Source organism: Malaclemys terrapin, chromosome 10, assembly GCF_027887155.1.
Source record: "Malaclemys terrapin pileata isolate rMalTer1 chromosome 10, rMalTer1.hap1, whole genome shotgun sequence".
In the NCBI taxonomy this organism is placed as follows: domain Eukaryota; kingdom Metazoa; phylum Chordata; order Testudines; family Emydidae; genus Malaclemys; species Malaclemys terrapin.
The window spans coordinates 78,815,254-78,842,509 of record NC_071514.1 but is presented as its reverse complement, the minus strand read 5'-3'; the positions used below and the strand labels follow the sequence as shown (position 1 = coordinate 78,842,509).

At 45.0% G+C, this 27,256-nt stretch overlaps 1 protein-coding gene across 2 annotated transcripts in view; it reads left to right on the top strand.

Moving 5' to 3' along the window:
* FBXL18 (F-box and leucine rich repeat protein 18) overlaps positions 1-26,834 on the top strand; it is a 30,204-nt gene extending 3,370 nt beyond the window's left edge. The window contains exons 3-6 of one of the 2 annotated variants that reach the window (XM_054042885.1): positions 291-1,837; positions 5,580-5,798; positions 20,198-20,613; positions 25,527-26,834. In XM_054042885.1, the coding sequence (XP_053898860.1) occupies positions 291-1,837; positions 5,580-5,798; positions 20,198-20,354 (1,923 nt within the window). In that variant the 3' untranslated portion in view covers positions 20,355-20,613; positions 25,527-26,834. Of the gene's footprint in view, positions 1-290; positions 1,838-5,579; positions 5,799-9,059; positions 9,138-20,197; positions 20,614-25,526 lie in introns of those variants that run through there. The other variant, XM_054042886.1, reaches the window with a different exon arrangement.
* Positions 26,835-27,256: the final 422 nt, after the last annotated feature.

Sequence of the window (27,256 nt, the reverse complement as noted above, 5' to 3'; positions counted from 1 at the left end):
TTCCTGTCAGTCATTGTCACTTAGCATCTGTTAGGGCCAGTCAGTAATGCAGACTCAAACTAGAAACTAAATGAAATGTAATCTTCAAGATCCTAAGTCCAAAGGGTAAAACAAACTACCAGCAGTTACAACAATATGATACTTAGTACTTTTATTGTGCATTTTATCCAGGGGTCTCAAAACACTCTAGTAGAGGGTATGTCAGATGGGAAACTGAGGCACTGAGAAGTCAGGCAGTATAATTAAGCATCCTCTTCAATGTTACTGAAGCGGTTTGTGTTTAAATACAGGTCAACAAGGACAAAGTGAAGCAGCTAATGAGGGGGATTGGAAAAGAGATCCACCAGCTGAACATGGCTGGCTGCTACTGGCTCCCCAGTTACACCATTGACCATGTAATACGATGCAAGAACCTGGTGAAGCTGAACTTGTCTGGCTGCCATCTCACCTCCCTCCGCCTCTCCAAGATGCTCTCTGCTCTCCAGCACTTGCGCTCACTGGCAATTGATGTAAACCCTGGTTTTGATGCCAGCCAGTTGAGCAGTGAATGTAAAGCCACACTTAGTCGTGTACTGGAGCTCAAGCAGACCCTTTACACACCGTCATATGGGGTGGTTCCATGCTGCACCAGCCTTGAGAAACTGCTGCTCTATTTTGAGATCCTAGACCGATCCCGAGAAGGCTTAATTTTGTCTGGCCAGCTGATGGTGGGTGAAAGTAATGTCCCCCACTACCAGAACCTTCGTGTCTTTTATGCTAGGTTGGCTCCTGGCTATGTCAATCAGGAGGTGGTGAGGCTGTATCTGGCAGTGCTAAGTGACCGGACCCCAGAGAATCTTCATGCCTTCCTCATTTCTGCCCCTGGCAGTTTTGCAGAGAGTGGAACCACTAAAAACCTTTTAGACTCCATGGCTCGAAATGTATGTTTGGATGCTTTGCAGTTGCCCAAGTCCTGGATTAATGGATCTGGCCTCCTTCAGCACTTGAAGTTCAACAACCCTTTCTACTTGAGCTTTAGCCGCTGCACCTTATCTGGTGGCCACCTGATCCTGCGCGTTATTAATGGAGGGAAGGACCTCAAAAGCTTGACCAGTTTGAATCTCAGTGGCTGCATTCACTGTCTGTCTTCTGACTCCTTGTTTCGGAAGGCAGAAGATGATATTGACAGCAGCATTGTGGAGAGTCTGGTTGTTTCCTGCTGCAATCTGAGACATCTGAACCTTTCTGCTGCCCACCATCACAGCTCGGAAAGCCTAGGGAAGCATTTGTGCCAGCTCCTGGCACGGCTAAAGCACCTGCTGTCTTTGGCGCTGCCGGTTTGCTCCATCACAGATGTTCCTACAAACACAGACAAGCCACCTGTGCAGTCTGTGACTAATGTGGTGCCCCCAGGCCTTGGAAAGAAAATCCGGATTGGGGTGCCAACATATGCCAAGAACTTCTTGGAGCAGTCAAATCAGAAGTCTCAATCCTCTGTGTTTTGGACTCTGTTGGAGAACCTCCCGTTTTTGAAAAACTTGGAGTTAATTGGGTCCAACTTTTCCTCTGCCATGCCCCGGAATGAGCCAGCAATTCGGAACTCCCTGCCCCCTTGCAGCCGGGCACGGAGCGTTGGGGATTCAGAGATGGCTGCCATTGGCCAGTTGACCTTTTTGCAGAACCTCACTTTAGCACAGCTACCTAATATCCTGACTGGTTCTGGGCTTGTTAGCATTGGATTGCAGTGCCAGCATCTGCGGAGTCTCTCATTAGCTAACCTGGGCATGATGGGAAAAGTGGTCTATATGTCTGCCCTCATGGACATGCTGAAGCACTGCAAGTGCTTGAGGGATCTCAGGTGAGGGCCTGTTATTGAGCTCCATTTTTATTCATGCATATCTAGAAAGGTGTCTATGTGGAGGAGAGGGGGATCTTATTGGACCAACGTAAGGAGGAAAATATACTAGCTTTCAGGTCCCATGGAAGGTAGCTGTGATGGCCTGAAAATTAGAGGGTTTTCCTCCTGGATAGCAGGTTTGCGGAGGTGGGAGTGGAGTGTGTGTTCTGTATTGTCCTTGAGAAGCAGAGCTGGTTTGTATACCCTCAAGCCCCTGTGGCCTCCAAGGAGGATATATTCGTAAGACTTTCTCTTGGCAGTGCAGAGCATTGCAAGTTAACATGTTGGTCTACAAAGAGCTATCTCCTCTCTCCTGATCTCTTATCAGACCTCTGGTTAGCTCTCTTAACTAGTGATTGCTCTATGATAATGCAGAACATTTACCCTCCAAAAGCTCTATTCGTTGCTGCTTCTGAATTGGCCGTTCTCCATATCTCCTCTCTCCTGATCTCTTATCAGACCTCTGGTTAGCTCTCTTAACTAGTGATTGCTCTATGATAATGCAGAACATTTACCCTCCAAAAGCTCTATTCGTTGCTGCTTCTGAATTGGCCTTTCTCCATAGAGTCTAAATGCTTTAACTCTCACAAACAAAGGTAGCATGATTCATCCAGATACATAAAGAAACCTCAACTATAGCTAAATAACAGTGATGGAAATGACATGGTGTAAATTCTGTAAACATTCTCACAACAGGTTTCTTCATGAGCTCTGAAGGTGGCACTTAGGTCAATAGAACTGTTTATTTTTAAAACATCTTTGTGTTGGTGAAAGCTGCTGGATTCAGAGCTCTGAATCCATCTTCTGTCCATGGCAGGTGCAGCATGGGCAGTGGCAGTAGAAGCCAGGAGAGCAATTTAGCCTTTGGCTTTGTCTACACGAGGGACTTTTGCTGGCACAGCTATGTCAGACAGTGGTGTGATCGCTGACCAACGTAGCTCTGTCAGCAAAAACCCCTAGCGCAGATGCAGCTATACTGCCAAAGCTGTGCTTTTACTGATAGAGCTTGTTTCACTTGGGGGTCGGTTTGATGCCAGTACAAAGCACAACTTTGTCATTATAGCTGTGTCCACACTAGGAGCGTTTGGCCAGTCTAGTATACTGGTGTTCTTATACTGGTAAAGGGCTTCTAATGTAGACCTGGCCTTTGAGAGGCTAAACATCTTCAAAAAGAGCTAGTTACATAGCAAGACTAATCTTTGGAGAAAACAATTTGATGTGCAGTGGTGGTTTCCATTTGGCCAGGCCCAGAGAACTTTGCATCCAGGAACTATGGTATGCCTTGTCCTCAGGAGTGCCCAGTCTGTGGTGGAGAGGATGTGTACAGCTTCCCACAAAGGAAAAGCCCACATGTCTCCCATGGTAGTAGCATAAGAGCACTCTGTTAAGGTGTCATAACTTTCCAAATGGAGTTGGGGAAGGTTTTATCTGGAGGAGTTGCTCAACATTTAAAACCTGTCAATAAAGTTGTTGGTTGAAAACCGGCTTGGGTGTCATTTGGCTAATTCCACCATGCTCAAGAATTTTCTGCAAGCCTAGAAATTAATTTCAGGTGATGTTACAAAGCAGCAGTGTCACCTAGTGAATAAAATAGAGTATTACTAGCGTGCATTTTCCCGCTACTTCCCCTACCCAGGTTTGGAAGTTATTAACCCAGAAAATGGGAGCCAGTGTGTCTTTGTGTCAGATTCACATTAGGATGATGACATATTGTGAAAAATCAGGCAGGTTTCTGATTTTCAGTTAACGCAACTGGAAAATTGAGTATAATGCAGGATCTTAAGTGACAACCAGGTATTGCTCACCTCTACGGTGAATTGCTGGGTAGCTGTCAAATAAAAACACCTTTCCACAAGCGTCCTTACTGCCAGAAAGTTCTGGACTGGCAAAACATGACGTAACAATTATCAGGATGAAGAGTTGCTCAGATACGCCTCCATACCACAAAAGGCTAGATAGAGATTATCCAGTCCAGGGTGGGATTGCCTGCTGGTTGTCATCTAATGGATTACACGTCTCCAAGCTCCTGGCTCGACTGACCCAGTGACTGAGTCTCATAACTACTTTGAGATCCTTCTAGCAAACCTGGACTGAGCAGCTGTATCTTCCTGGTGACACTGACCTTTTGCAGTGGAGATACTTTCTGTAAAATGGTTATCTGGACATGCAGAATCTGGTTAGGCTGCGAGTTACAGCATGGAAGCTGATAGCTTCCAGAAATTTCCGTAAGGGAGGGGGAGGTGTTTAGTACTTTCCACTGTGAATTTTCAAATTGACACATTCCTTTCTGAAGTGGTCCATGTGCTGCAGACTGACTGTCAGATTCCTTTACTTAATCAAATCCAGACCAGCTCTTTGGCCCATGTGAAATATAGGAGAGGTTGCAGAGAATCCTGTGCTGACAGATTCTTCTCTGACACTCTCCCCCCCCCCCCTTTCTTTCTTCATCTCCTCTCCGTTGACCTATCAGGGCTTGAAGATGTTCAGCCTGGTGGCTCAAAAGCACTAGGTCTAGGGTTACCATACGTCCGGATTTTCCCAGACATGTCCGGCTTTTTGGTCCTCAAATCCCCGTCCGGGAGGAAATTCCAAAAAGCAGGGCATGTCTGGGAAAATAGGGAGGGGTCATGGAGCTTGGATCCGGGCTGGGGCTGGAGCTGCTGGGGCCGGTGGTGCTCGGCTGCCAGCCAGCGCCGCTCGGCCAGGGCCGGGCCGGAACCGGGGCCCGAGCCAGGCCAGAGCCGCTGGGACTGGGCTGGGGGTGCTCAGCCGGCGCCGCCGGGCCAGAGCCGCTTGGCTGGAACTGGGGCCAGAGCCACTGGGGCTGGGGTTGCTCGGCCAGCGCCCCAGGGCCTGAGCCGAGCTGGAGTCACCAGGACCGGGGCCGGGGCGGGCCGGAGCCACTCGGCTGAAACGGGGGGTTGGACTGGGCCGCGCCACCCCAACCCCAGCTTACCTGCTGCCTGCCTGTTTCAGGCTTCCCGCGAACATTTGATTCGTGGGAAGCAGGGGAGGAGCAGGGGGGCGGAGTGTTCAGGGGAGGGGGTGGAGTTGGGGCGGGGACTTTGAGGAAGGGGTGGAGTTGGGGTGGGGCCGGGAAGGGGTGGAGGTGGGCCGGGGGCAGAGTTGGGGCGGGGCCAGGGCCTCTTTTTGTTTTTTTTACAATATGGTAACCCTAACTAGGTCTCCATCAGTGTCTGTTGTGAATCAATTTTTCCGACTTGGTTCGCTCTGCCTGGAGTCTTACCATCCTCTAGGCAACAAGCTCAATGTGACTAGCTTGCTCAGCATTTGGTCCGCTGGAGCAGCAAGACCCCATTGTCTATACCAGCTATTAGCCTTCTGACCAGATGCCAAGTAGCCAAGTCTGGGCCTGCCTCAGTCTCTGTTTGCTGATGTCATGTAAACTGCTCATTGCTGAAGGGTAGCACTCTGTAAGCAAGAGGGCTGAGATTGGAATATCACCTTTGCTATGGTGCTCCCACTCAGACATGAGACTATCATGTGCATTCTGTACATAGATAGTGCTAGACCACTCCTGATCTCTGAATCCACCAGCTGTTTTCAAGTGGGAGCAACACATGGCTAAATTGGAGACACTCTTTGCACCATTCACAGCCCCATACGAATGCTGCATCCCCCACTTGTTTTAAAGCAGCAGGCTTAAAATTCATCCTCTGACTTGTTTGTGTTTTTCTTGCAGGTTAGAGCAGCCGTACTTCAGTGCTAACACCCAGTTCTTCCAGGCACTGAGTCATTGTTCTTCTCTCCAGCGCCTTTGTGTCATCTCCCGGAGTGGAACTCTGCAGTTTGATGCAGTGATGTCATTCATGGCCAACTGCCTTGAGGTCGTCATGTGCCACATGTTTATGGGAGAATCTCTCACAATTTGCAAAAATCTTCAGCAGACCATTTTACGGAGGTGAGTAAGAAAGGGGCTGAGGTGGGATTTCTGGGGCTGTTCAGGATTTATCCCCATTGCCTTTCCCTCCAGCTTTTATATGGGCCAGGTGTGGGAGCACTGTGTAGCGTTCTCATGGCCTTTTAGCATGCTAAGAAGCTGACAGGTGAAATTTAACTTCTTGGCACAAAGAATGGCCTCTTATTTTAATAAGAGCCATTCAATGAGCTACTTGTAAGTATTCTGTAAGGTTTTTTTAATCCCCTTGTCCCATCATGATTGATTTGAAGCTTCAATCATACAGTTACATGATAAATCAAGTGACAATTTCATGTAAACAAAAAAACATCTGGCAGCATTTTAAGTACTGAAGATGTCCGAGTTTGAGCCTTTCCTCCTTCCCCACAAGTAGCTACAGCTCATTCACCGACCACTAATCCCTTGTGAATGTCGCTTACTGATAGTGCCCCAGTAGAGCAGTTCAAAGCCTTCTGATTGGCTAAGGGGGGTTCTTTTTGGTGTAGCCCTTGCATGTTTGGCAGTTCTTAAATAAGTCTTGTCTAGCCCCTTGCAGTGTTCTGAAGCTCACATAGTGGGAAGCATTTGTGTATGAACCGTGAACTCCTTTTGAAAATAAAGCTTTTAATTACACTTGGCATGGTGGCAGCCATCTCACAAAATATTTCCCATTCAACAGAGACTTCACACTATTTTTTTCCCCTTTTCTTAAGGCATTTGGTGTGTTTTCTTAGTCACCTACTGTGGCTTTCCTCTATTACATTTTAATAAAAATTTCAAATCAAATGGCATTATTATTATTATTGCATCCTACATGGTAGTTCTACCCCAGCCCTTCCCCAGCTTCAGGCTTGTTTTCTAGGATTAAATCCAGCAAAGGCTATGACTGTATTATCTACCTAGCAAACTATGTACAAGACTGCTTATTACTGCCTCTAGGAGCATGCCTGTTCCTTTGGGATAGTAGCTATTGGAAAACATACCAACATCTGAGTAAATAAAGTCCCTGTGATGTGTCAACCGTTTTTTTTTTGTTTTACTGGGCTGTCATCTCTGTAAAAGCATTTCTTTATCTAATTCATTTGTGTGCCATGGGGATCTTTAGAAAGATCCAAAAATCCCCTGTCCGCTTTTCTCCTTCTACATGCCTGTTCGAGATGTCATTGCAGTGCTGGCCAGAATTTTAATATCGTTTTATTATGCAGAGCTATGCTGTTCCTCACCCGTATTGCAGATCTCCTTCTCCTCCTCTTTTCTATGCTACATATCACTTTTGTAAATTCTGTGTCTCTTTATATTTGAACTCCCAGTAATTTTCCAAAGAGCAGCTGATGCCTTGTGGAAAATGCTGAAAACTGTCTTATATTTAGAAACAAGTCTGCCTGTCATTATTATTATTCTTCCCTTGTGTTTTATTAATAGGGATGTTTGTATGAAAACAGGATCTTTGGGGGTTTTTTAAAGAGAGCATCTGCTCCTGCTGTTAATTCCCCACCTGAAGTCATAATCCTCTGACACTGTAATTGGTGGCTCTGGAAACGATTTTGATGTCACGTAAGATTATGACTTCAGGAAGAGGATAAGCAGCAGGAGCGGATGCTCTCCTAAGCAACAAAGATCCTGTTCTCGTGCAACTGTCTCTAGTAATAAAATACAAGGAAAGAAATACAGAAAATGATGTGTAAGCAGAACACGAAAGCTTCCATGCCACATCAGCGAGTCTTTAACCATGTGACTTTTCCAGCGTTACCATTTTAGTCCTTGTACAAATATGCCTCAAATGGGGTCAATAATTGACTCTCTTGACTGTGGTTTATCTGCAATTCTGAGGGTAAAAAGATATGCAGTAAAATTGAGAAGAGATTATTTTTGCTAGCTAGTTCATTGCTAGGTCTTCGGATGAGAATTGTAGTTTGCACAGTGTAGCTCTTTAGTATGCTGGTATTGTACCCCCAAATCCAACAATCTAATACCACAGAAAACACCCAGCAAATATGAGATTAAAATAGCTTTATTCCAGAGTAAGAAAACAGTGATTTTTGCTTTGGAAATGATTTCTATGGGCTCTGTGTAAGTCCAGAAAACATGAAGGGCTAGTGTGTGTGGGGACGGGGCGGGGGCTCTCAAAGCTGAACATTTCTTTGTTTTCTTCCCTCCCTCGGAGCCATGTGGGAGTACATCGGGACTTTCTCTGTCACTGCTATGGACTAGATGATTTGGTTTGGATTCTGGAGGGTCCTGGGGATGGCTAGTTTTGAATGGGGAGGTGCACCTTAAGTGAGATTAATTGTCGTTTTAAAGCGGGTGGGCAAACTTTTTGGCCTGAGGGCCGCATCTGGGTATAGACATTGTATGGCGGGCCATGAATGCTCATGAAATTGGGGGTTGGGGTGCGGGGGGGAGGGGGATGAGGGCTCCGGCTGGGGGAGTGGGCTCTGGGCTGGGGATGAGGCATTTGGGGTGCAGGAGGGTGCTCTGGGCTGGGACCAAGGGGTTCGAAGGGTGGGAGGGGAATCAGGGCTGGGGAAAGGGGCTGGGTCGGGGGGGCTTGGGTGCAGGCTCTGGGCGGTGCTTACCTCAAGGAGCTCCCGGAAGCAGTGGCATGTCCCGCTGTCCGGCTCCTACGCGGAGGTGCGGTCAGGCGGCTCTGTGTGCTGTCCCACCTGCAGGCGCTGCCCCTACAGCTTCCATTGGCCCCAATTCCCGGCCAATGGAATTCATGGAGTTCCCGGCCAATGGGAGCTGTAGGGGGCAGCGCTTGGGGCAAGGGCAGCATGCGGAGCCCTCTGGTTGCCGCTATGCATAGGAGCCAGAGGAGGGACATGCTGCTGCTTCTGGGAGCCACGCGGAAAGCCCCCGACCCCACTTACTGGCTGGAGCGCCGAAACAGGGCAACCACCCGACCCCACTCCTTGGCGGGAGCTCAAGGGCCAGATTAAAAGTTCTGATGGGCCAGATGCGGCCCACGGGCCGTAGTTTGCCCCTCCCCCCCCGTTTTAAAGGGATGTGGAGAATTGAAGGGCAACTCTGGAAAAGCTTTCTGTTAAAGATGCGGAGGTGCTCTTGCTGAAGCCTTTAGAGTTTGGAGTGTTCAAAAACATGGTCTAGAGCAGTGATATTCGAACGCTGATCCGTGAAGGGACTCACGCTGGTGATCCGGGGAGAGCGGACTGGTCACATGGTGCTGTTTCTCTCTCCAGCTGTTGAGTTACATTAGAAGAAGCTGAAAGTACATTATTTTTCTAATACTATTTTTCCATGTAGGTAATTGCTGCAGCCTTCACAGGGATGTTGATTGACTGTCAGCAGGAGGGGAGGTGGCCCATAATCATAAAGAGGAAGGTTGGTGTTTAGGCGACACTGTTCAAATGTCCAAAGTTTGAGAATCCTTGTCTGGTAGATGGAGCACAGGGGGAGCGGAGGCAGGAACTCTGGTGTTTCAGTCCCAGCTTGGTGTATTGCCTTGCTTTAAGTCCTCAGTTAATTCTCTTCAACTTTCTCCTCATCTGTAAAATGCGGATCATATTTGTGCCTAACTCGCTGATTGGCCCAGAAGTTGGATAGAGATGAAGAGGTTGATAATTGTATCCTTTTAGTCTTGAGGCTACTATAGGCAAGAAGCTGCATAGGTCCATCTTTTCATGGAATTCATTTTATGGTAAGGTTCCTGGATTCTGCCGCACTGTGATGTGGGCTGGGAGTTCTCCAACAGGATCATCTCATTATCTTAAGTGTAGGCTTTTAACAAATGAATTTTCACATTTAAATCAGTGCAGTACCCTCTCTGCATGCATTGGTATTAAATTCTATTTTATGTCCCAACATCTTCGATGCGCTAGAGGCGTTCATATGAACAGCACAGTTGTAACATAAAAGTTGCAGGGGTGAAGCTGGCTTTCCTGGCAGTTGGGTTTTTTGTCATTAGCTGAGAAGTAAGAGGTATTCCAGTAATTGGATGCTTATGCTATAATGATCAGTGAAATAGCGAACAATGTTGAAACTTAAATTATTGTCAGTCATAAGATGATTTGGGCAGTTCGCACCTCTCAGAGCTATTGTGTTAGGCTGTCTACAGAGTCAAGAAGAGATCGCTGCCTCAGTTTACACTTGCTTCATGTTTTCAAGGTTTTCTTCCCATCATAAGGGGTAGAAACCATTTTTATTTTAAACAAAAACTTCAATTTTGGAGCACAGCTCTGTGGTAGGGGGTGCCTTTCATGGCTGTGGAATATATTGCGTCCTGACTCTTGACAACTTTATAACTGGAAGGCTTTGTGTAAAGGTTGGCTTGTAGCCAGCTTCAGAAATATAGTTGTCCCAGTTGGTAGCTGAGTATTAATGGTCTCTGTGCGTGTAGTTTATTTCAGTCTCTAATGTAGATGCATATTTGTGAGCTTTTAAACGTTGGTATGTTTGTGGTATTTGATTCTAGCTTCCCTCGCCTGTTTGCTATACATGTGTTGGCTGTGGTGGTCACCTTTTCCTCCAGATGCCTCTGATTATAATTTTGTGTCCACTGCACTGGCACACAGTAGAGATTGTAGAACTGATATGGAGCCCTCCCCTGATAGTTCAGCAAACAGGATGACAAGGCCACGTTCCCCTCTGAACTGCAGAGGAGACTAATTACTTCACTGTATGCAAATATGTTTCTTGGCATTTAGGGAGGAGGGGAGGGGTATTCTATCATTCAGTTTTCATGTTGCCCAAGCACACGAGTCCCTCTTAGGAGAGTAAGGAATTAGAGCATTAATCTGGGATTTGGGAAACCCAAATTTGGTTCCCTGTGCTGCCACAAACTTCCAATGTGTCCTTGGACAAATCACTTAAATCTTTTAGTCATAGAATATCAGGGTTGGAAGGGACCTCAGAAGGTCATCTAGTCCAACCCCCTGCTCAAAGCAAGACCAATCCCCAGACAGATTTTTGCCCCAGATCCCTAAATGGCTCCCTCAAGATTGAACTCACAGCGCTGGGTTTAGCAGGCCAATGCTCAAACCATTAAGTTATCCCTGCCCCAGCAACTGGTAATACTCAAACTTAGTATATCTGTGTCTCTGTTCCCCATCTGTGAAACTGGGATAGTGGCTTTGCCTTACCTCATGGAAAGTTGTGAGAATAAATATATAAAAAGATTGTGGGGGACCCAGATTCTTTGGTGATGGGGACCATCTGAGTACCTAGCTAAAAATGGAGCGAATGAGAATACTGCTGTTTCCTTTTTAGATTTGCACATTACCACTACCAGAAATACACTTCTGAAATATTTCAGTCCAGATGGGTGTTAAATTTACTTAAGTGGGCGTTCCATTAACACTACTCCACGTGTTAATTCTCGAACTGTACCGTAAATATTATGTTTCATGAATATGGAGCATGACAGTTTTAGATTCCAGTCTGACCAATTCTGTGGAGCAAGAAAGTTTCCTCAGGAGGCAAAATTGAATGCTTCCTTCTGGGATTTGTTTTACCAACTGTTGCTGTAGATTTTAAAAATAGTTGTACGTAGCCAGTGTGTCAAATCCTATTCCAGCCAGACACGTCTATGGTGTTAGAACATTACTTTCTCCAAGCTGTTTTAGTAGATTTTTGAATTGTAGTTCTCATAAATCTCCACTAGATAGAGCTGTGGTATATAGTAGATCTACCACCAATGTTGACTCCGTGTGTGTTGCGGGCCATGTATTTCTTCACCCCAGAAATCTTGCAGAAAAGGCTGGAATTCAAATCACTTTTGCATAGTACTTCTACATGGCACCATTAGCGGGCATGGTATTTCACAAATGCTGAAGAGAAGTTCCTTTTCCTGCAGAGTTTACCAGCAAAAGAATGGACTGCAGAAAGAGATGTGGTATTAAATGTTTGGCAAATGTCTTACTGGCTCCAGGGACTTTTTTTCCCCTCCCAGTTTATTTTTAATCATTTGCAACTGGTAATACTCAATCTTTAGAATATTAGACCTATAGCACCTATCACTGCAGCAATTTTTAGCCACATTTCAATAGTAAATAATGGAAATCTCTGAAAAGTCCCTGACAAGACACCATAGAAATAGAATGGAAATGCAACTATAGCTCAGTGATAAAAAGGCCTTTATCATTGAGGATTTTTGGAATATAAAGCTAAACCATCAAGGAATACATTGGAGTTATGATATTTATAGTAATGGGATCACAGTTAGGACTGAGATGTCAGCTCAGAGCTGGACAGCTTGTGGTTTCAAACTAACTGCAGTGTTTTGAGGAGGTATGTGATGAAGGGTGGTGATTGCACTGCTTGGTACAGTTATTTGTCTCAAGAATGCATTATTGTAGTACCCTATACTTGCTGATACTATTGAAGTCTGCTGGCTAACAAGGGAGAGACCAGCTACTCTAGCAGCATTAGTTACAAGGTGATCCAGGGGACTGATGCAGGTTGGGAGCCAGACACTCCTGTTTTTCAGTCCTGGCTATATAACTGTCTTGCTGTATGGCCTTGGACAAGTCAGCCTCTCTGCCTCTGTTTTCCCATCTGTATTGGTTACCTGTCTCCATAGAGCTGTTGAAGATTGTTTATGCAGTGCTTTGTGCCTTTAAAATGTTGTGTTTAGTATTACTCCAATGCTGCAAAGTGACTGACTCCACAATTCTATTCCTCTAGCCGCCACTGTTCCCAGCCCCTCTTGTGAATCCTTGGAACTGGAAACTGGGGAGAGAGGAGGAAAAGAAGTACCAAGTCATCTTTTCCAATCCCCTGCCAGTGTAGGGTTCTTCCCAGCATTGTAAATGGAGTGCTGTGTCTAGTTTGAATTGACTTCGGCAATAGGAGTCCTACCGCTTCCCTGGCGTGGCTATTCCACAGTCTGATTAGACCTCTCTGTTAGGAAACTTTCCTACTATTTAGCCTAAGTCTTCCTCTGCTCACTTTCATCCTTTTCTAACCCGAAACTCTTGGATCCTCCTAAATACTTTCTCCTATGGTGATGGTGACACCCTTAAAATGTTTATCCAGTTCCCCGCCCCCTGACTCTCCTTAGTTGTCATTTAGCCTAGCTGTGACTATTTAATTCTCCCTTTCCCTTTCCTCAGAAGTCACCCCATTAATCATTGTAGCTGTTCTTTTCTGAAAGTCCCTCCAATTGGTCAACCTCTTCCTAGTGAATGCACTTTTTTGACCCACTGGATTCTTATTCCGCATGATGCTCAGTTCAGATTCTGGTTCAAACTCAGTGGCCCCTATGGATGTTACTGACTTGCAGAGCTAAAGCTCAGGGGGAAAAACCCAGTGAGGGTGAGAAGCTAGTGCAAAATTACAAATCTTCTTTGTGAATTCTGCAAAGTTCTCCACCATCCTCTTCTACGCTGCCCACCTTGATGTTGCAAAGAGCGGGTATTACTGCCTATGGCTTATGCTAGATTTAAAGCTGCGTCTTTGCCTTCTCTTCTCTACACTTCTTTCTGACCTTGAAAAACGACCTCCTAGTACACTGCTGTTCTTTGTGAACCCAGTGTTGGCACATTAGCTGCCAAACCCACTTCACTAGCTTAAGCATATTGTGGACTCAGTCCCTGCCTCTGATTGCAAGAAGGCTTAATGTATCGCTAGACTGGTATAGTGAATCATTCGAATCTTGGTCCAGCTTTCATTATCTGTTTGTTTCCTGCTCTTAGAAACCCCTGAATCATCCTGTCTCAGACTGAATTAATAATAAACTGCATCCATGTCCCCTTACATTACCCATTGGAGTGCTTGGTGGAATTTGACTGTATTCTGGGTATGGTATTGCAACCATCATTAGTACTGCCTAGCTTCGACATGGGCCAGTTACGGATACCTCTTTATAGGCAAGCTGATCTGATTTGTAGGTGCATCCCTGATGTGATTTTAATATTTTCTTGTTGGGGCCACCCATCTATCCCCTTTCTAGCTGCATTCCTGTTGTTAGCCTGCACCACTCCTCCTAATTACTTGTATGCATGCTGTGGCGGGTACGCAGTTGAGAAAGTGTTAGAGGATTGCATGATCTGGACACAGTCCTCCTCAAATAGATCTATAGCCCCGTGTCCTATGCAGCATGATCTCTTACTTTCTCCTGGCTCTGCAGTCCTAGTGGAATCTCTGCCCTGGTGCCTTTTTGCATACACGAACGTGGGTGTGAACAGAAATGTAGCTTTAATGTGTTTCCAAAGTAGAAAATGCACTCACTTGAGCAGCTATTGCAATAACATCTTAATCTGCAGAAGATGTTAAGAAAAAACTTCCCAATGTGTTTCAGCTTGTTTCTGGCAGAGTGTTGCTCTAGGACTTGTGCTGGGTGCTCTGGCAGCTTTCCTTTGGGTCTCGTCTCTTAATCTCCAACTGCCCTCTCATGTTTGACTGCTTGGTCTGCAGCTCAGGGGGCATCATAACTTCCACTTCTTCAGTACCCCAAAATCTCAAAGCACTCTATTGTTAAGCCTCAGAGCACCCATATGGAGTTAGTGAGGTATCATCCCCATTTTACAGATGGAGAAACTGAGGCACGGAGAGATGAAGTAATTTGCCCACACTCACACAGTGTGTGTGACAGATCTCACTCCCTGTTCATATTTCCTACCCACAACACTATCCTTTCCCTGCTGGGAAATGACATTGTGTCACTGAAACCTAGGGACAAGCAGCAGGATAATCTGGCTTGTCATTACTTGACTGGCTTCCTAATAGTCCTGTCCGCACCCATTGGTCAGAGTTTGGAGGCTGTAATTAAGAGCTTTAAAATGAGGGAAATGATGGGGTTCCTTTGGATGCCATTGGGGACAGCTCGGTCATAGCAGATGTGGGGATGAAGAGACCCTGCTACCGAAAAGTGCTTTCAAAACAGAGCTGTACTGTAAATGTAGCTGGTTTTGCTGAATATGAACAAATTGAGGCTATTTTAATGAACCCAAGGATCTCGCTTTCCTGCGAAGCTCTTGACGGCAACTCCTGCTCTGGGGTTCTGAGCTGGAGTCTGCTAATCATTGATATTCCAAAGGGGTCCACAGCAAGAATGGCACAGGGGAATTGGCCCACTTTACAGTGGCTACAAACCAGCTTTGTTCCCCTCTTGGGAGACTCCGTGAAGGACAGGTAGATGTAAATGGAGCTCTCTGCCTCATGAAAGAAGGCACCTTGGGGATAATTATACCAGCACATTCCAGGGAGCCAGAGCTCTGGCACAGATGGAAATTAGCCCTATAGAAGTTATTGGGGTAGGGAGGTGTGTGTGTGTGCATGTTTGTTTGGGAGATTGTCATAACAGGGCATGACGGCTGAAATTTCCTAGTGCCAGTGTAATGTGCGGGAAATGACCCAAGCAGCAGAACCTAGTGGCATGGATGCTTGGAGTGACTGGAAGGAGGAGAAAAGTGCACATAGGTCATGCCACTTAAGCTGACCTGTCTGCCACTCTGGCTCACAATCTTTTTTTATACTAAATTAATCCACTATGAACTGTGCACACTGTGTGCCCTGCTGCTCACGTGCTCTTTGTAGCTTCTGCCACGCCGCGCTTCAGGGAAGGGAATTTCAAGCCCTGGCATCGCTTATAGGCTTCAGCCCTACATTTAAATCACAAATGTCTCTTCCAGTGAAAACAAAACTGCTGGAGTTTCTGGCTTAAGGCGAAACAGCGTGCACACAATCACGCGTGTGGCTGAAACCAAATTGATATGACCAGAAATAGGGCAAAATTTGAGTTGTACTGAATTCCCCTTTCCTGGCTAATTAGCTGCTTCCTGAAGTAATGCTCCAAAGTTAGGAGTGATGTGTAAGTGCTGTTACAAAATGGTAAGTGGATGTAAAGGAGTCTAAGACTGTGTAATTTACACACCGAGAGGCTGGCAGGAAGTAAGCCAGAGCATGGTAGGATTGGAAGAATAGTGCAGGGGTTCTCAAACTGGGGGTCGGGACCCCTCAGGGGGTCGTGAGGTTTTTACATGCGGGGGGGATCGCGAGCTGTCAGCCTCCACCACAAAGTCCACTTCGCCTCCAGCATTTATAATGGTGTTAAATATATAAAAAAGCATTTTTAATTGATGGTGGGGGGGGGGTCGCACTCAGAGGCTTGCTATGTGAAAGGGGTCACCAGTAAAAAAAGTTCGAGAATCACTGGAATAGTGGATTAATTCTAAATGGCGACTGGATCCAGTTCAACCAAAGGGTACCCTGCTCCCCACAAATCATGGCACTCCTGGCTCCCTACCAATATTTCTTCCTCCCTATTCTCCATGTAGGGTCCCAAAACTCCTAGATGGTATCCTCTTCTCCCCTCTCCCCCGTGGATCTAAATTTGGTATCTTTGTCCTCCTAGCCCAGGTCCTGAATTTGTGGATTCATGGATCAAGAGCTAGAGTCGTCCTCCTTTAGTTGCTTTTCCTGCTACACACCTCTCCTCCGTCCCCTCATTGTGTAAGTTATACCAGCTTAGCTGCCCTTACACCTACTTACTGGCATGTGTGAAGTGATGTGCCAAATTCAGATGATGTGTAACATACAGAACCTTTGTTATATTCCTCTGGAGGTCTCGGGGGGAGCAGGGAGAAGGGGAGATTTGTTTCAATGCAAGATGTCACCAAGTCCCTTCAAAGCCCCTCCTTATAACCAAGAGAAAATAAGTTGGTATAGTGCCTACCGCATTGGGGCCTTTTTCCTAATGACAGTCTCTGGGAGCTACTGTAATGCAAATAACTAAATTGAGGTATTAATAATCTGTGCCCTAGTGTTGCATAATCTTTGCTAAACTTTGCTTGTTCGCGGCTGCCTTTTCTATGCAACTTTAGTAGGTGGAGTTTAAGGGGCTCATTCTGTTTCCACTTTAAAAGTACATCTGACAGCACATATATGGGTATTTGCCATGAGATAATGAATTCAGTCTAGTGACTCTTTTGTCCTGGAAAAAATCAAGGAAATCTGATTGAACTACAGATTTGCTTTCAACTTTTCCTTCCTTTTTGACTTTGTCCATGACCTACATATTGGATCCTGCCGTGCCAGTTGGAAATAATTGAGATTGTAGTGTAGGTTATTTACCAGACTGTTCCTTTGAAAATACTCGTACTGTGCCCAGGCCTCCATAATTTTGGGGCAGGCAACAAAGCTCCATTAACCCTTTTTGGCTAACAGCCTTGTGCAATACATTAGCTGTAATTAAAGGACGGGATAGGAAGGCAAGGTCTTGCTTTTGCTAATGCCAGAATGAATTTTAGATGTGCCCTGCATCACAATCGATGTGTCCATTTTCGAGCTCCAAGGATGACTATAGCCAATTGCAGATGTTCACATCCAAATACATACTCTTCAGAAATCTGCTTTTGCATAAAGAGCCACTGGGGTCTTGTTGGTTTGAGGCTAAGTATACTGGATCAGAGGCTGCTATGGAAAGCTTGTCCTTTTCTTTGTTATCCCAGAGATTGCCCCCTCCCCCCCTTAAAGGATAAATACTGAAGAGCCAGCTAGTCAATTGCTTAGAAAACTTACTTCCATGTAATTAATCACGAGGAGTCTAGTTTGGAGATTGATTTGTAGGAGAAAGCAAGCAACAGTCACAATTTTTGGCTTGTTTTCCTTGGAATAGAACAGGGATTCAAGTCTGGAGCTGCAACTCTTTTGTCTCCCCAGCTCCACATCCCCCTCCATCCAACAGGTTTTCACTAAACACACCATAGACTTTCAGAGATAGATCCAGTTTGAAATCCATCCAGGTGTGGAATGAGGGAAGAATCTTCAAGAAGATTACAGCAGCTATGCTGCAACTCGTTAACTCAATGTCTTCCCCTTCTCCCCATCTCCACCCCATGCCTGGGGTCTTTTAGTGCTAGTACTAAGTGCTGTTCACTTAATCTAGCCCACCTGGCCAGGTGTATGAAGAATGGAATTGCCTTGCGGCAGAGGACGGAAGGAACATGCACACAGTTTCTGCAGAGGTGTCTGCTTTGGGGAAATGCTAATCCCATTTTAGCATTATGACAGCAGCTCGTTAATGTTTTGAAATGTGCAGCTAAAGCACCGGCTTTGCACGCACACACAGCTGAGAATAATGGTAAACCATGTGCGTTTCATTTTCATTTTCAGTTGCGCAAATCGAACATGGAAAGAATTTGCAGGCATAAACTTGCTGTGGTATGCAATTTACAAGTTTCAGAGCAACATACAGTTTCCAGTTTTAAAAAAATACAACTCACAAAATTCAAAGGCATACTTTGGCTGCTTTTTTTTTTTTTTTTCTGCAGATCATGTTCAAAGCTCTTCAAAAATATTTACATAATTCCAGCTTCTTGGAAGGCATATTTAATGTGTATTTTTCCAGTACTCTGAGGCAAATTGTATGTAAACTTGGTTAGAGTCCCACTTTTTAAATTATGTATAAATTCTGTTTGTCATTTGTGTGGTGTTACGGTAGCATCCAGAGACCTCAATTAAGATTGGGGCTTTGCTATGCTGGAATGCCGTACAAACACAGAAATAGGAGAGAGTTTTCTTTGCCATGAGGAGCTTACAATATAAGGCACCAGTCCTAAAAAGAGATCTGCGTGGGTGGGTGGACCCCAGTGAACTTGGGGTGGGGATTATTAATATGGTTCCTTCTTCAGCAGGATTGTGGCCCTTAAATGAGTAACGTATGAAGAGCTGGGGGCGGGGGAGAGAATATCCAATATGTTTGCTACATCCTAGTGTTGAAATCACATAAATACCAACTTTATCCAATTGCCTTTGGCCTAGCCATTATTTGTTGGCTAATTTCTTACAAGCATTGCTGCAAAAATAGGTCTTGAGATGGGAATTGGCGGCAAGAGTGACAGGTTTATGGATCTGTTTCGGGAGAAGTTTCTGTGCATAAGGGTTGGCATGGAAGGAAGCACAAATATGTTTGTGGGAGGTGCTTCTTCGATCCATCACCCAGAGAGAAATGCGAGTCTCTCGTGGATCGAACTGCAGTATGATCTGTCTGCCAGCATTAATCTTTAATCAGCAATAATTACTCTGAAGTTTCGTATGGGATTCTAGCACCTGAACTTACGGTCACTCTACAGCCCTGTAACACCACAATGTGGATAATTATTTTAGTGTGATGGGTGTGCTCAGAATTGTACAGACACGTGGGTAGACAAGAATCTTGGGCTATAGTGGACACTACTACAGTTCAGACACATGATTCACAGGGTGAATGTCAAACTAGGCTCTGCCTTAGTGGGTTTATGTTCTAACATGGATCCAGTCTACCCTAGAACAGTTAAGGAATAAACTCTGGACACACTGCTCAGGGAGATTGCTATAACCCTGCTAGCAACAACCCATGTATTTAAATATAGTTGCATAACTATTCTAATAACAGTAATGTAGACATGGCTCTGCCCAGTCAGCCAATCAATACTTACCTGTCCTCATTCTGATGGTCTTCTCTTACCCTGTAGTCCGTCCTCCCCTCCCCCTCCCCCCCCCAAATGTGTTCTTCTGTGACTTCTCTGAGTTGCTGTCATGCACCGTACTTGCTATCTGTGCCGGCTTTCATTTCAAAAATATTGCATATGGATTTAACTTCTGCTGTTTTCTTCTCCTGCTCCGTAATTACAACCCTGCTGCTCCTGTCTCTCCTGTTGTCACATCAGTCTGCTCTCTGTCGAAAGGTCTGTGATGCTCAGTGTCTGCTGAACGAAGTGGCAAAAAAATTAGCAGAAGGGGCTGGGGCTAAAAAGCTTGGTGTAGAAAGGAGTGGAGGTAAAGGGCTAATAGATTTAAAAAAAAAATGTAGTAAGCCAAAATTCTAAGTTTCAGAGTGACAAATGTGTCTGTTTGCTTTTGGGTTTACTCAAACCTGGAACTGTGTGCACCTGTCACAGGCTGTTAGGTGGCTTTTATTAAAAATGACACTGTTGCCAGCGTATTATTCTAACACTCATAAACATTTAGTATCTACAGTGGTAGAGCTTTCCTTTTTCTCTAACTGCAGCGTTTATCCTCCATAGGCTGTACAATTGACCCATCAGTGATAATCCCAGGCCCAATCCTAGGGCAAATCCCAGACAATTTAGTCCTAATTTTGCAAGCTGTAAAACCTGCTGTTGTTAGTGAGAGTTTAAATTGCTACCCACCAGCATCTTACCCAGCTAAGGAAAGTCTCATGCAAAGTTCTAAGGATCCCTTCCTCCTCTTGTAAGATCTCCATGTTGTGCTTCCCGGTCTCCATTTTGGGATTGGATCAGGACTCCTTTCAGACTCCTCCTAAATTAGCCACATGGACCCACTGCAAGGTAATAAAGTCCCACACAGGTGGGAGAACTTGATTTCCTGTCTCAGCAAGACTCTCCTTCCCCTTCTGCTGCCTCCTACTCTACCCATGCAAGTTTTTTCCCTTGTCGCAGAACTAGCATTTCTCCTTGGCTAATAACTTGTATCTGATTTAGTTTCCAGGCAGACCGCCCTGCATTAAATGTCGTCATTTTCCCTCTACTACATGAGGACTTGACAGAGGTCATCAGAGATGTCCCCATGATGCACTTGGATGAAATTACCTTGTTTAAAAGCAGAGTGGCTGAGGAACCTCCAAACCTGTGGTGGTGATTGTGCCATAGCACATGTAGAACAGTTGGGATGAACGTGTGAAACAGCTTCTTATTGGCTTGGAATCCCCCTTCTTGAGCTTCTGGCCGCCTTATGGGATGCTGTACTATCACTTTAAATCAGTGCAATTGAAAAGCAGAAGAGCCTCGACAAACACAGACCTTGCACATAAAAATACAATATCAAAGCCTTTTGGAACCATATGGAGATTTCCTTGTGGTTAATAATGAATTCCTCTTTTACTTTCTATTAGTTAAAGGTAAGAGAAACTAACTTAAAGAATGCTCCCATTCTTACCCTTCACCCCTTGTTGCCTGATCTATTTCTGTAGGGTTCCTGTGTACTTTGGTGGTATGCGCTGTTGTTTCCTCAGTGATCATTCTTTGCTTGAGTCTGTTGTTAATAGTAAAGTAGGAGGCCTGATTCTGGGTGAGTTAATGTTCCTCTGTTACAATGGGCACAAAGGTTCATTGCTCGAATGAAATGCATCATACCTCTTATTATAAATGTGTGTACATAGTTACGCACGTGTGATGAGAAATATTTAAGGGTATTCTCTTTTGAGAGAAGTACCTCAGGTTTTTTTTTGCCCCCACATAGTAAATCATGATTGTTAACCTTTCAAGCCCATTGCTACATTCGCCTTGCTGTTAATGTTTGGGCCGTTTGGCTTGTGGGGAAGAATTCCTCATTTGTGTCTCGAGTTTCCTCTTTAGATTTCACAAACTCCATGTTACCAAATCTCCAACCTGAGTCCCATCTACCCTAAAAATAATAAATAAATCAACATGTTAGAACACTGGTCCAATGGCAGTGTAGGTGGGAGCCTAATGGACCAGCTCTATCCCCAAATCATGTGCACGAGCATGATTTCAGAGATTGTATGGAGTATTTTCAAAGTGTAACTTCATTAGCCTTGCCTGCTCTGAGTGTCCTTAGGAATTTGTAGTGGGCTGGATCACTTTTCAGAGTGCCTTATTGATGTAGCACTTTCTAAAGGGTCAAATCGCTGTGCCAAAAGCCAAAGTGCGCGTATTTAGTACAAATGTTCTAGGTGGTGGTAGGATTTCCCTGGAAGTGGAATATTCCATGGTAAACTATGGGGCTAATCTTTTCCTTAGAGGTTATCCATTTGAGTTTGAACACTTTCAATCCAGTGGTATGGCAAACAGCTGTGCTATGACATCACTGCTTGGGAACTCAGCACGTCCATGGGTGACGTCACAGAATCAGCTAGTCAGTGTTTTCTACAGAGCAGTGCCATAGTTTCATAAGCAGTGGCTACTGGGAACGGTGTCAAAAACATCATGGTTTCAAAGGGTGGATTGGATAGCAGAATAGATCTTTACGCAGGCTTCAGACACTTTTCTCTAGTCTTGTTCCCACTGCTTAAAAATTTCCAGACTTGTTTATCCTGTCCTACACGTTAAATCATGGGCCAGCCTGATGCAACCCATATGTGTACAAAGAGGACCTAACTATACGTGTGCTCATTGATACTTTCTCAGCATTCGCCATTTATTGCCCAATTAACCCATCGGAGCACATGTGTACTCCTCTTTGCTTTAGAGCTCATCCTTACCTTTAAGAGCATCAAGTAGTTAATTTTTGCCTTCTCTTTCTGTACACTCTCTTTTCAGCAGCCCCTTCACTGAGTGCGACTTCCAGATCAAAGCTCTCTTTCCCTTTCCCTTCCCACAGGACAGATTGGCTAGCAAGGGTGTGGGAGTGCGAGCTGCTAGTCTTGTAGCTATTAAATAAATAAGCAGATGGGTTTTATGCTTTTGCGTGAAGCAGGTGTCCTGTAGCATTTCCGCAGCTTTAGCCAGAGCCCCTCACCGCTGGGCCACTGGATGAGGTGCTCCAGAACTAAACTAGGTTTCCAAAATATCCCTGACGTGTGTGTGTGTGGGAGTTCTGTTAAGCATGGGTAGGTAGGTAGCTATTACCCCTTCGCTAGGGTCCTACCACTGTTTTCTATCTAGTTGTCTCCAGAATCCTGTCTCTCTCTTCTAACCTCTTCTTGTATCTGTGGCTTGGTTGAGCCCCCTTCTTTGTCAGGCTGGGCTCCTTTCTCCCTCACAAAGCAGATGTACTTTTTGGGGGGGCAGGAAAATAAATTGCTGCTTTGTCCAGGTGAGACCGCTCTGTGCAGTTGCTGAGTAGATCCCTTCTCCAACACAGATTATTGGGGTTAGGTAATGAGGAGATATTGAAGCATCGCTAAAGCTGCATTTCTTTTCCTCCTGAACCCCTAGCAACTTCAGTGTGGAGCAGAGGGAAAGGTGAGTGGGTACAGGTCTGGAGACAGTTCTCTGATATTCAGTCCATTATGGGAACTATCCTAGCCAATAAACAGTGGCCTCAAGTAGTGCATAGTGTGGTGCCTGAATGCTATAGGTAAGAACCCTTTTGCACTTGAGCGGGGATTTCTCTTTCTAACAAGTAATGGGGCACCGTTAAGAGATGGCTCAATGAATTCTAGTTACGAGGAAACTTCCAGCTCCCATTTTCTTCCTGCTGGAAGGATCTGATTTCTGTGATATCTGCTGAATAGGCAGAAAAAAATCGATTCAGATCTGGCTCTATTGTTCAAAAAGGTATGTTCTAATAGGTCCATGATTTTCCTAGTCCTTTCTTTTAAAAACTGTGTTGGTGTGATAAAATATGCTTCATGAAGGTCAGTTCCTTTGTAAAGAGATTCTTTCCTACCTCTAGGTAAAATGGGAGTGGATCCCTTTATCAAGTATGTATACGACCATTATTGTATTGCCCGTGGCATGATGCTTAGACATCTGTATTCACGTGAGCAGGTCTGTGATCTCAATATGAACCGCAACGTTCAGAATAAGGGCTAGGAAAGGCCAGCCAGTCGCACCTCAGGTTATGCTAAAGGGACCGAAAAGAATCCTCACCCCCGAACGGTGGGACCGTGCTCTGCATCCCTGCTACAGAGCCTCCTGACTGTGAGTGAGAATTTCGCTGCTTCTGCACTCCAGGCAGGAGTCACCAGATGTTAATAATGTGCTTATTTTCTCTAAGTGCTATTTTGGCATCGGTGTTAATTACAATTTATATTCTGCAACGTTTATACTGGGAAAAGAACCCACCCTAATAGTCCCCAATTGGCAGTGCTGGGCTATTAAACATAGCACCATATGTTCTGAGCAGAGAAGTATATGGGATTCAAAGCATAGTCAGCATTAAGGTTCCATGTGCAGTTTTTGGGGAGGACTTTTTGTCGTCGTTCTTGTTCCTAGTTTTTCTTTGACACAAAATGCCCTTTTTTGTTTACTCTCCATCCCCTCCACTCCAAAAATCCCTCCCTGCCATCTGTGGATGAGACGATTGTCTGACTCGCCCCGTTCTCTTGAGCACCCTGAACCGCATCAGGTGCCCTTCCCAGGGGGGCTGCTTCTGCGGTGCTCCCGGTCCCTGCCGGACAGTGAAGGAGCACCAGTTATTAGATCAGAACTCTGACCGCTCCTCTGGCAGTGGGCTCCATTGCTAGCAAACCATTGGGTAGGCCACAAACTCCCATTCTTTGCAAGTGTTTGGATGGATGCATTTTGACGCCAACTGGATCGGATGCTAGAGTTAAATTAAAAGTTACAGTCACAAGATCATTGATGCCAAAACATGTTTAACAAAATGGCTTTCCATTCTTGCTGCCTGGTGGGTTCTAGGCTTTTTTTAAAGTGGTTTTATCCTTTTGGTAAGGAGAAGCTGACTGGATCAAATGAGTCAAAAAAAGGCACCTTAAAGGGAATGTAATCCTGTTAGTTTCTTCCTCTGCCTTTTGGCAAAGCTCTGTTTGGGTTCTCTTTTGGCACCTTGTTTAAAACCCTCCCACCCACTCATGGTACAGCAACAATATATCACGTCATCAGGTTTCCCGAGTGCTGGGAGTGATGCTAACCTGTCACCCTGCGGTGTGGCACTTCAGTGGTAAGAAAAGAGTTTAAGGAGAATTGAGACAGCTTGATCTGTTGGCTGGAGCGTCAAACTGGGAGCTGGTTTTCAGTCTCCTCTCTGCCACTTGCTCATTGTGTGATCTTGGGCAAGTTGTTCAACCTCTCTGTGCCTCAAGTCCCCATCTGGCTCCGAGGTCACATTAGGCTATTGTAAAGCTCTAAAGTGTTGTCCGTCTTGGAGGACAAGCAACCGAGGACAGTGCTAATTTAGGAGGAGGGGAAAATGGGATGAATTAGAGCAGCTGTCTTGAGTTTCCTAACGTGGCCCAAGGTGGAGTAGAGTCCAGGTGCTGCCAGCTGCAATCCCAATATCAATATCCTGATTGTCTCAGGTGACAGAGTTAAAAACACAGAATAAACAGGGCACTGGGGAGCTTCCCAACAATGGAAACTTCTGTTGAGCATTTCTATTCCCTGTGAAAGGCCATATGAACCATATACTACTAACACTCCCATAGGCGGTGGTCACCTTCCTTAGCTGACTGTTACTGGGACTTACCCTGCTGCTGGCAACGGGCTGCCCCATGACTGCCGGTGACTGTGGGCTAAAGGACTTCTCCATTGCTCTCCTCGTATTGAGAGGAAGGGATGAAAGTCTTGCAGATGAGTGCTACTATCGGGCTTGCCAAGAGCCCTCAACTCTTGTTTATCCCAGTGAGAATTGCGGGTGCTCAGCACCTTGTAGGTCCAGCCTTTCACCTTTTGCAGTGGGGGTCTCGTAACTTCAGGAACAAAATCCCGATACTTAATTTAGCAAAAAATGAATACTCCATGATGCGGTAGCTTATTTGATCTGCTCATGGGAGACTAAATCCAGTGCTGATCCTGGCTGATGCTGTGTCCAGCCAAAGCCTTTCACACTCCTACCAGGAGGAGAATATGTCTGGAAAAGGAGCAACGTGAACATGACTTGGCTATTGCAGAAGAAAATCTCTCTCTCCATTGCAGGGTCCGTAGGCTGCCTCCCTGTTCGATTAGATGCATAGGCAGCCGAGGCTCTCTAGCAGGAGAATCATTTCCATAGAAACCGATTGGGATGTTGTAGAGGGAATAATGATTAATAGCGAAGGGACGTTGCCTCAGGCCCTTTTCATTTTTTCGGGGGCAGCGAGGGACAAACCAGAAGGAAGCAGAGCCCAGGTAGGGGGAGATGCAGTCTCTAACACTAATGAAAAACATCTCTTCCATTAATTTCCAGGCCAGCTCCCCTCTTCTCCCTCCCTCGGCGGCTGCTTTCCAGCTTCCTTTGAATTTTCAAAATGGCTAACCTGGTTAGAAGTAATGATAAAAGGATGGATGATGCCTGGCTATTAACATGGTTGCTGTTAGCAGCAGGATCTCAGCCATAAAACATGAAGCAAGGGAGACATTGACCTTTCTGCTGTTTTGAAATGAATGGAGACATCGATATCTATTGTTTTCAGTGGCATTGACCTCTGACACTCTCACTTCTCCTTCTCCCTCGCTCTTTTATTTCCTCCTGACGCTTGGGGAGAGGGGTCAGTTTGTACCATCTATTGATCCTGATCTTACTTGGTGATAGGGAAATAATTAGAATTGTAAAAGATCTACATCATACTAGCACTGTATATATATATATACACATACATACATCCCTCCCCCCACCCCCCATTGGAAATTCAAAACTCCTAGATCTGAAAGAAGGCCGATCAATTTAGGTTTAATTACTAAATGTTTTTTATTTTAGCTTTGTAAATGCTCAAGTGTAGCATTTTATGTTACTGTCACAGGAGTCTGGATGCCTGGTGCCTTGTTTTATTTATTTATTTTGTCGTAAGTAGCCCCTCTTATGTGAACAACTTCTACGTACTGAGAATGTGAAATCAGGCATTGCTAATTAGTTGGATGACAATTAAGTAATGTAGCACAAAACCATTAGGACATCGAATTTGTTTTTGAAGTTTCTCCTTTGAAGTGGAAGCTGCAACTCTGCCCAAGGCTGCTAGGGAAATGTTTTTTTGTCAGAATTTTCTTTGAAAAATGTCCGTGTAAAGTCCCTATTCTGTTGAGAATCTCCTATATTCACTCCTATATAAACAGAGGGTGAAACTTTGTTGTCAAAATGTTGAATTTAAAAAAAAAAACAATTTAAGGAGCAATTGGTCTCTAAGTAACACCCACTTTTTTGGTATAACTGTTACTGAAACCGTTGTTTCAGCTTGCTGTAAGAGAATTGTGTTACAATGGGAGTGAAGACATATGTTACACCGAAACATGAAAGCTAGAGGAGGTGGCTTCCAAAATCAAGATTTAGCCTGTGATGTGCTAAATGACACCAGGAACCCAAGCAGCCTGTTTGCAAATGACTGACAAACTCCTCAGTTTTAACAGCTCCATCTGTGCACTTGTTTTACACTTGTATTTACAGCTCGCTCTTTGTTCATAATAGTGAACCACATTCTCAATGTGCAATTTTTCATGTACATTTGTGGCATGTAAAAGATTTCAAATAAAGAGTGAAACTGATTTTAAAACAGGTCCAGTTCATTGCCTCCTGCCTTTTTATTGTCTTCAACAACAACGAGGGGGGGGGGGGGGGGAAAGAAACATGTTGCTAAGAGGCCCACTTTTGTGTTTAAAGTTAAACAGAAGCTATATGGGTATGTTTAGGACCGTATTGGTACTGGCTACAGCCAAGCATGTTGTGGGTAGGAATGTTCTAAGCTTTCGGACACAGCTCTGCTAACCCACTTCAGTTTTGACTTGGAACACCCCTACTGTTTGCAGTTAAGGGCTCAGTTATGTATTTAATGGAGACAGGTCCTGAATCCCAGACTTTTAGACTTTTATAGCACAAGCCTGGATTTTCAGAATTACCGATGCAAAAATGCACCTAATCACAGTAACTTTGTGCACAAAATGACCAGTTAAACTTGTAACTGCTAACTGGTGTATGCACTATTGCAG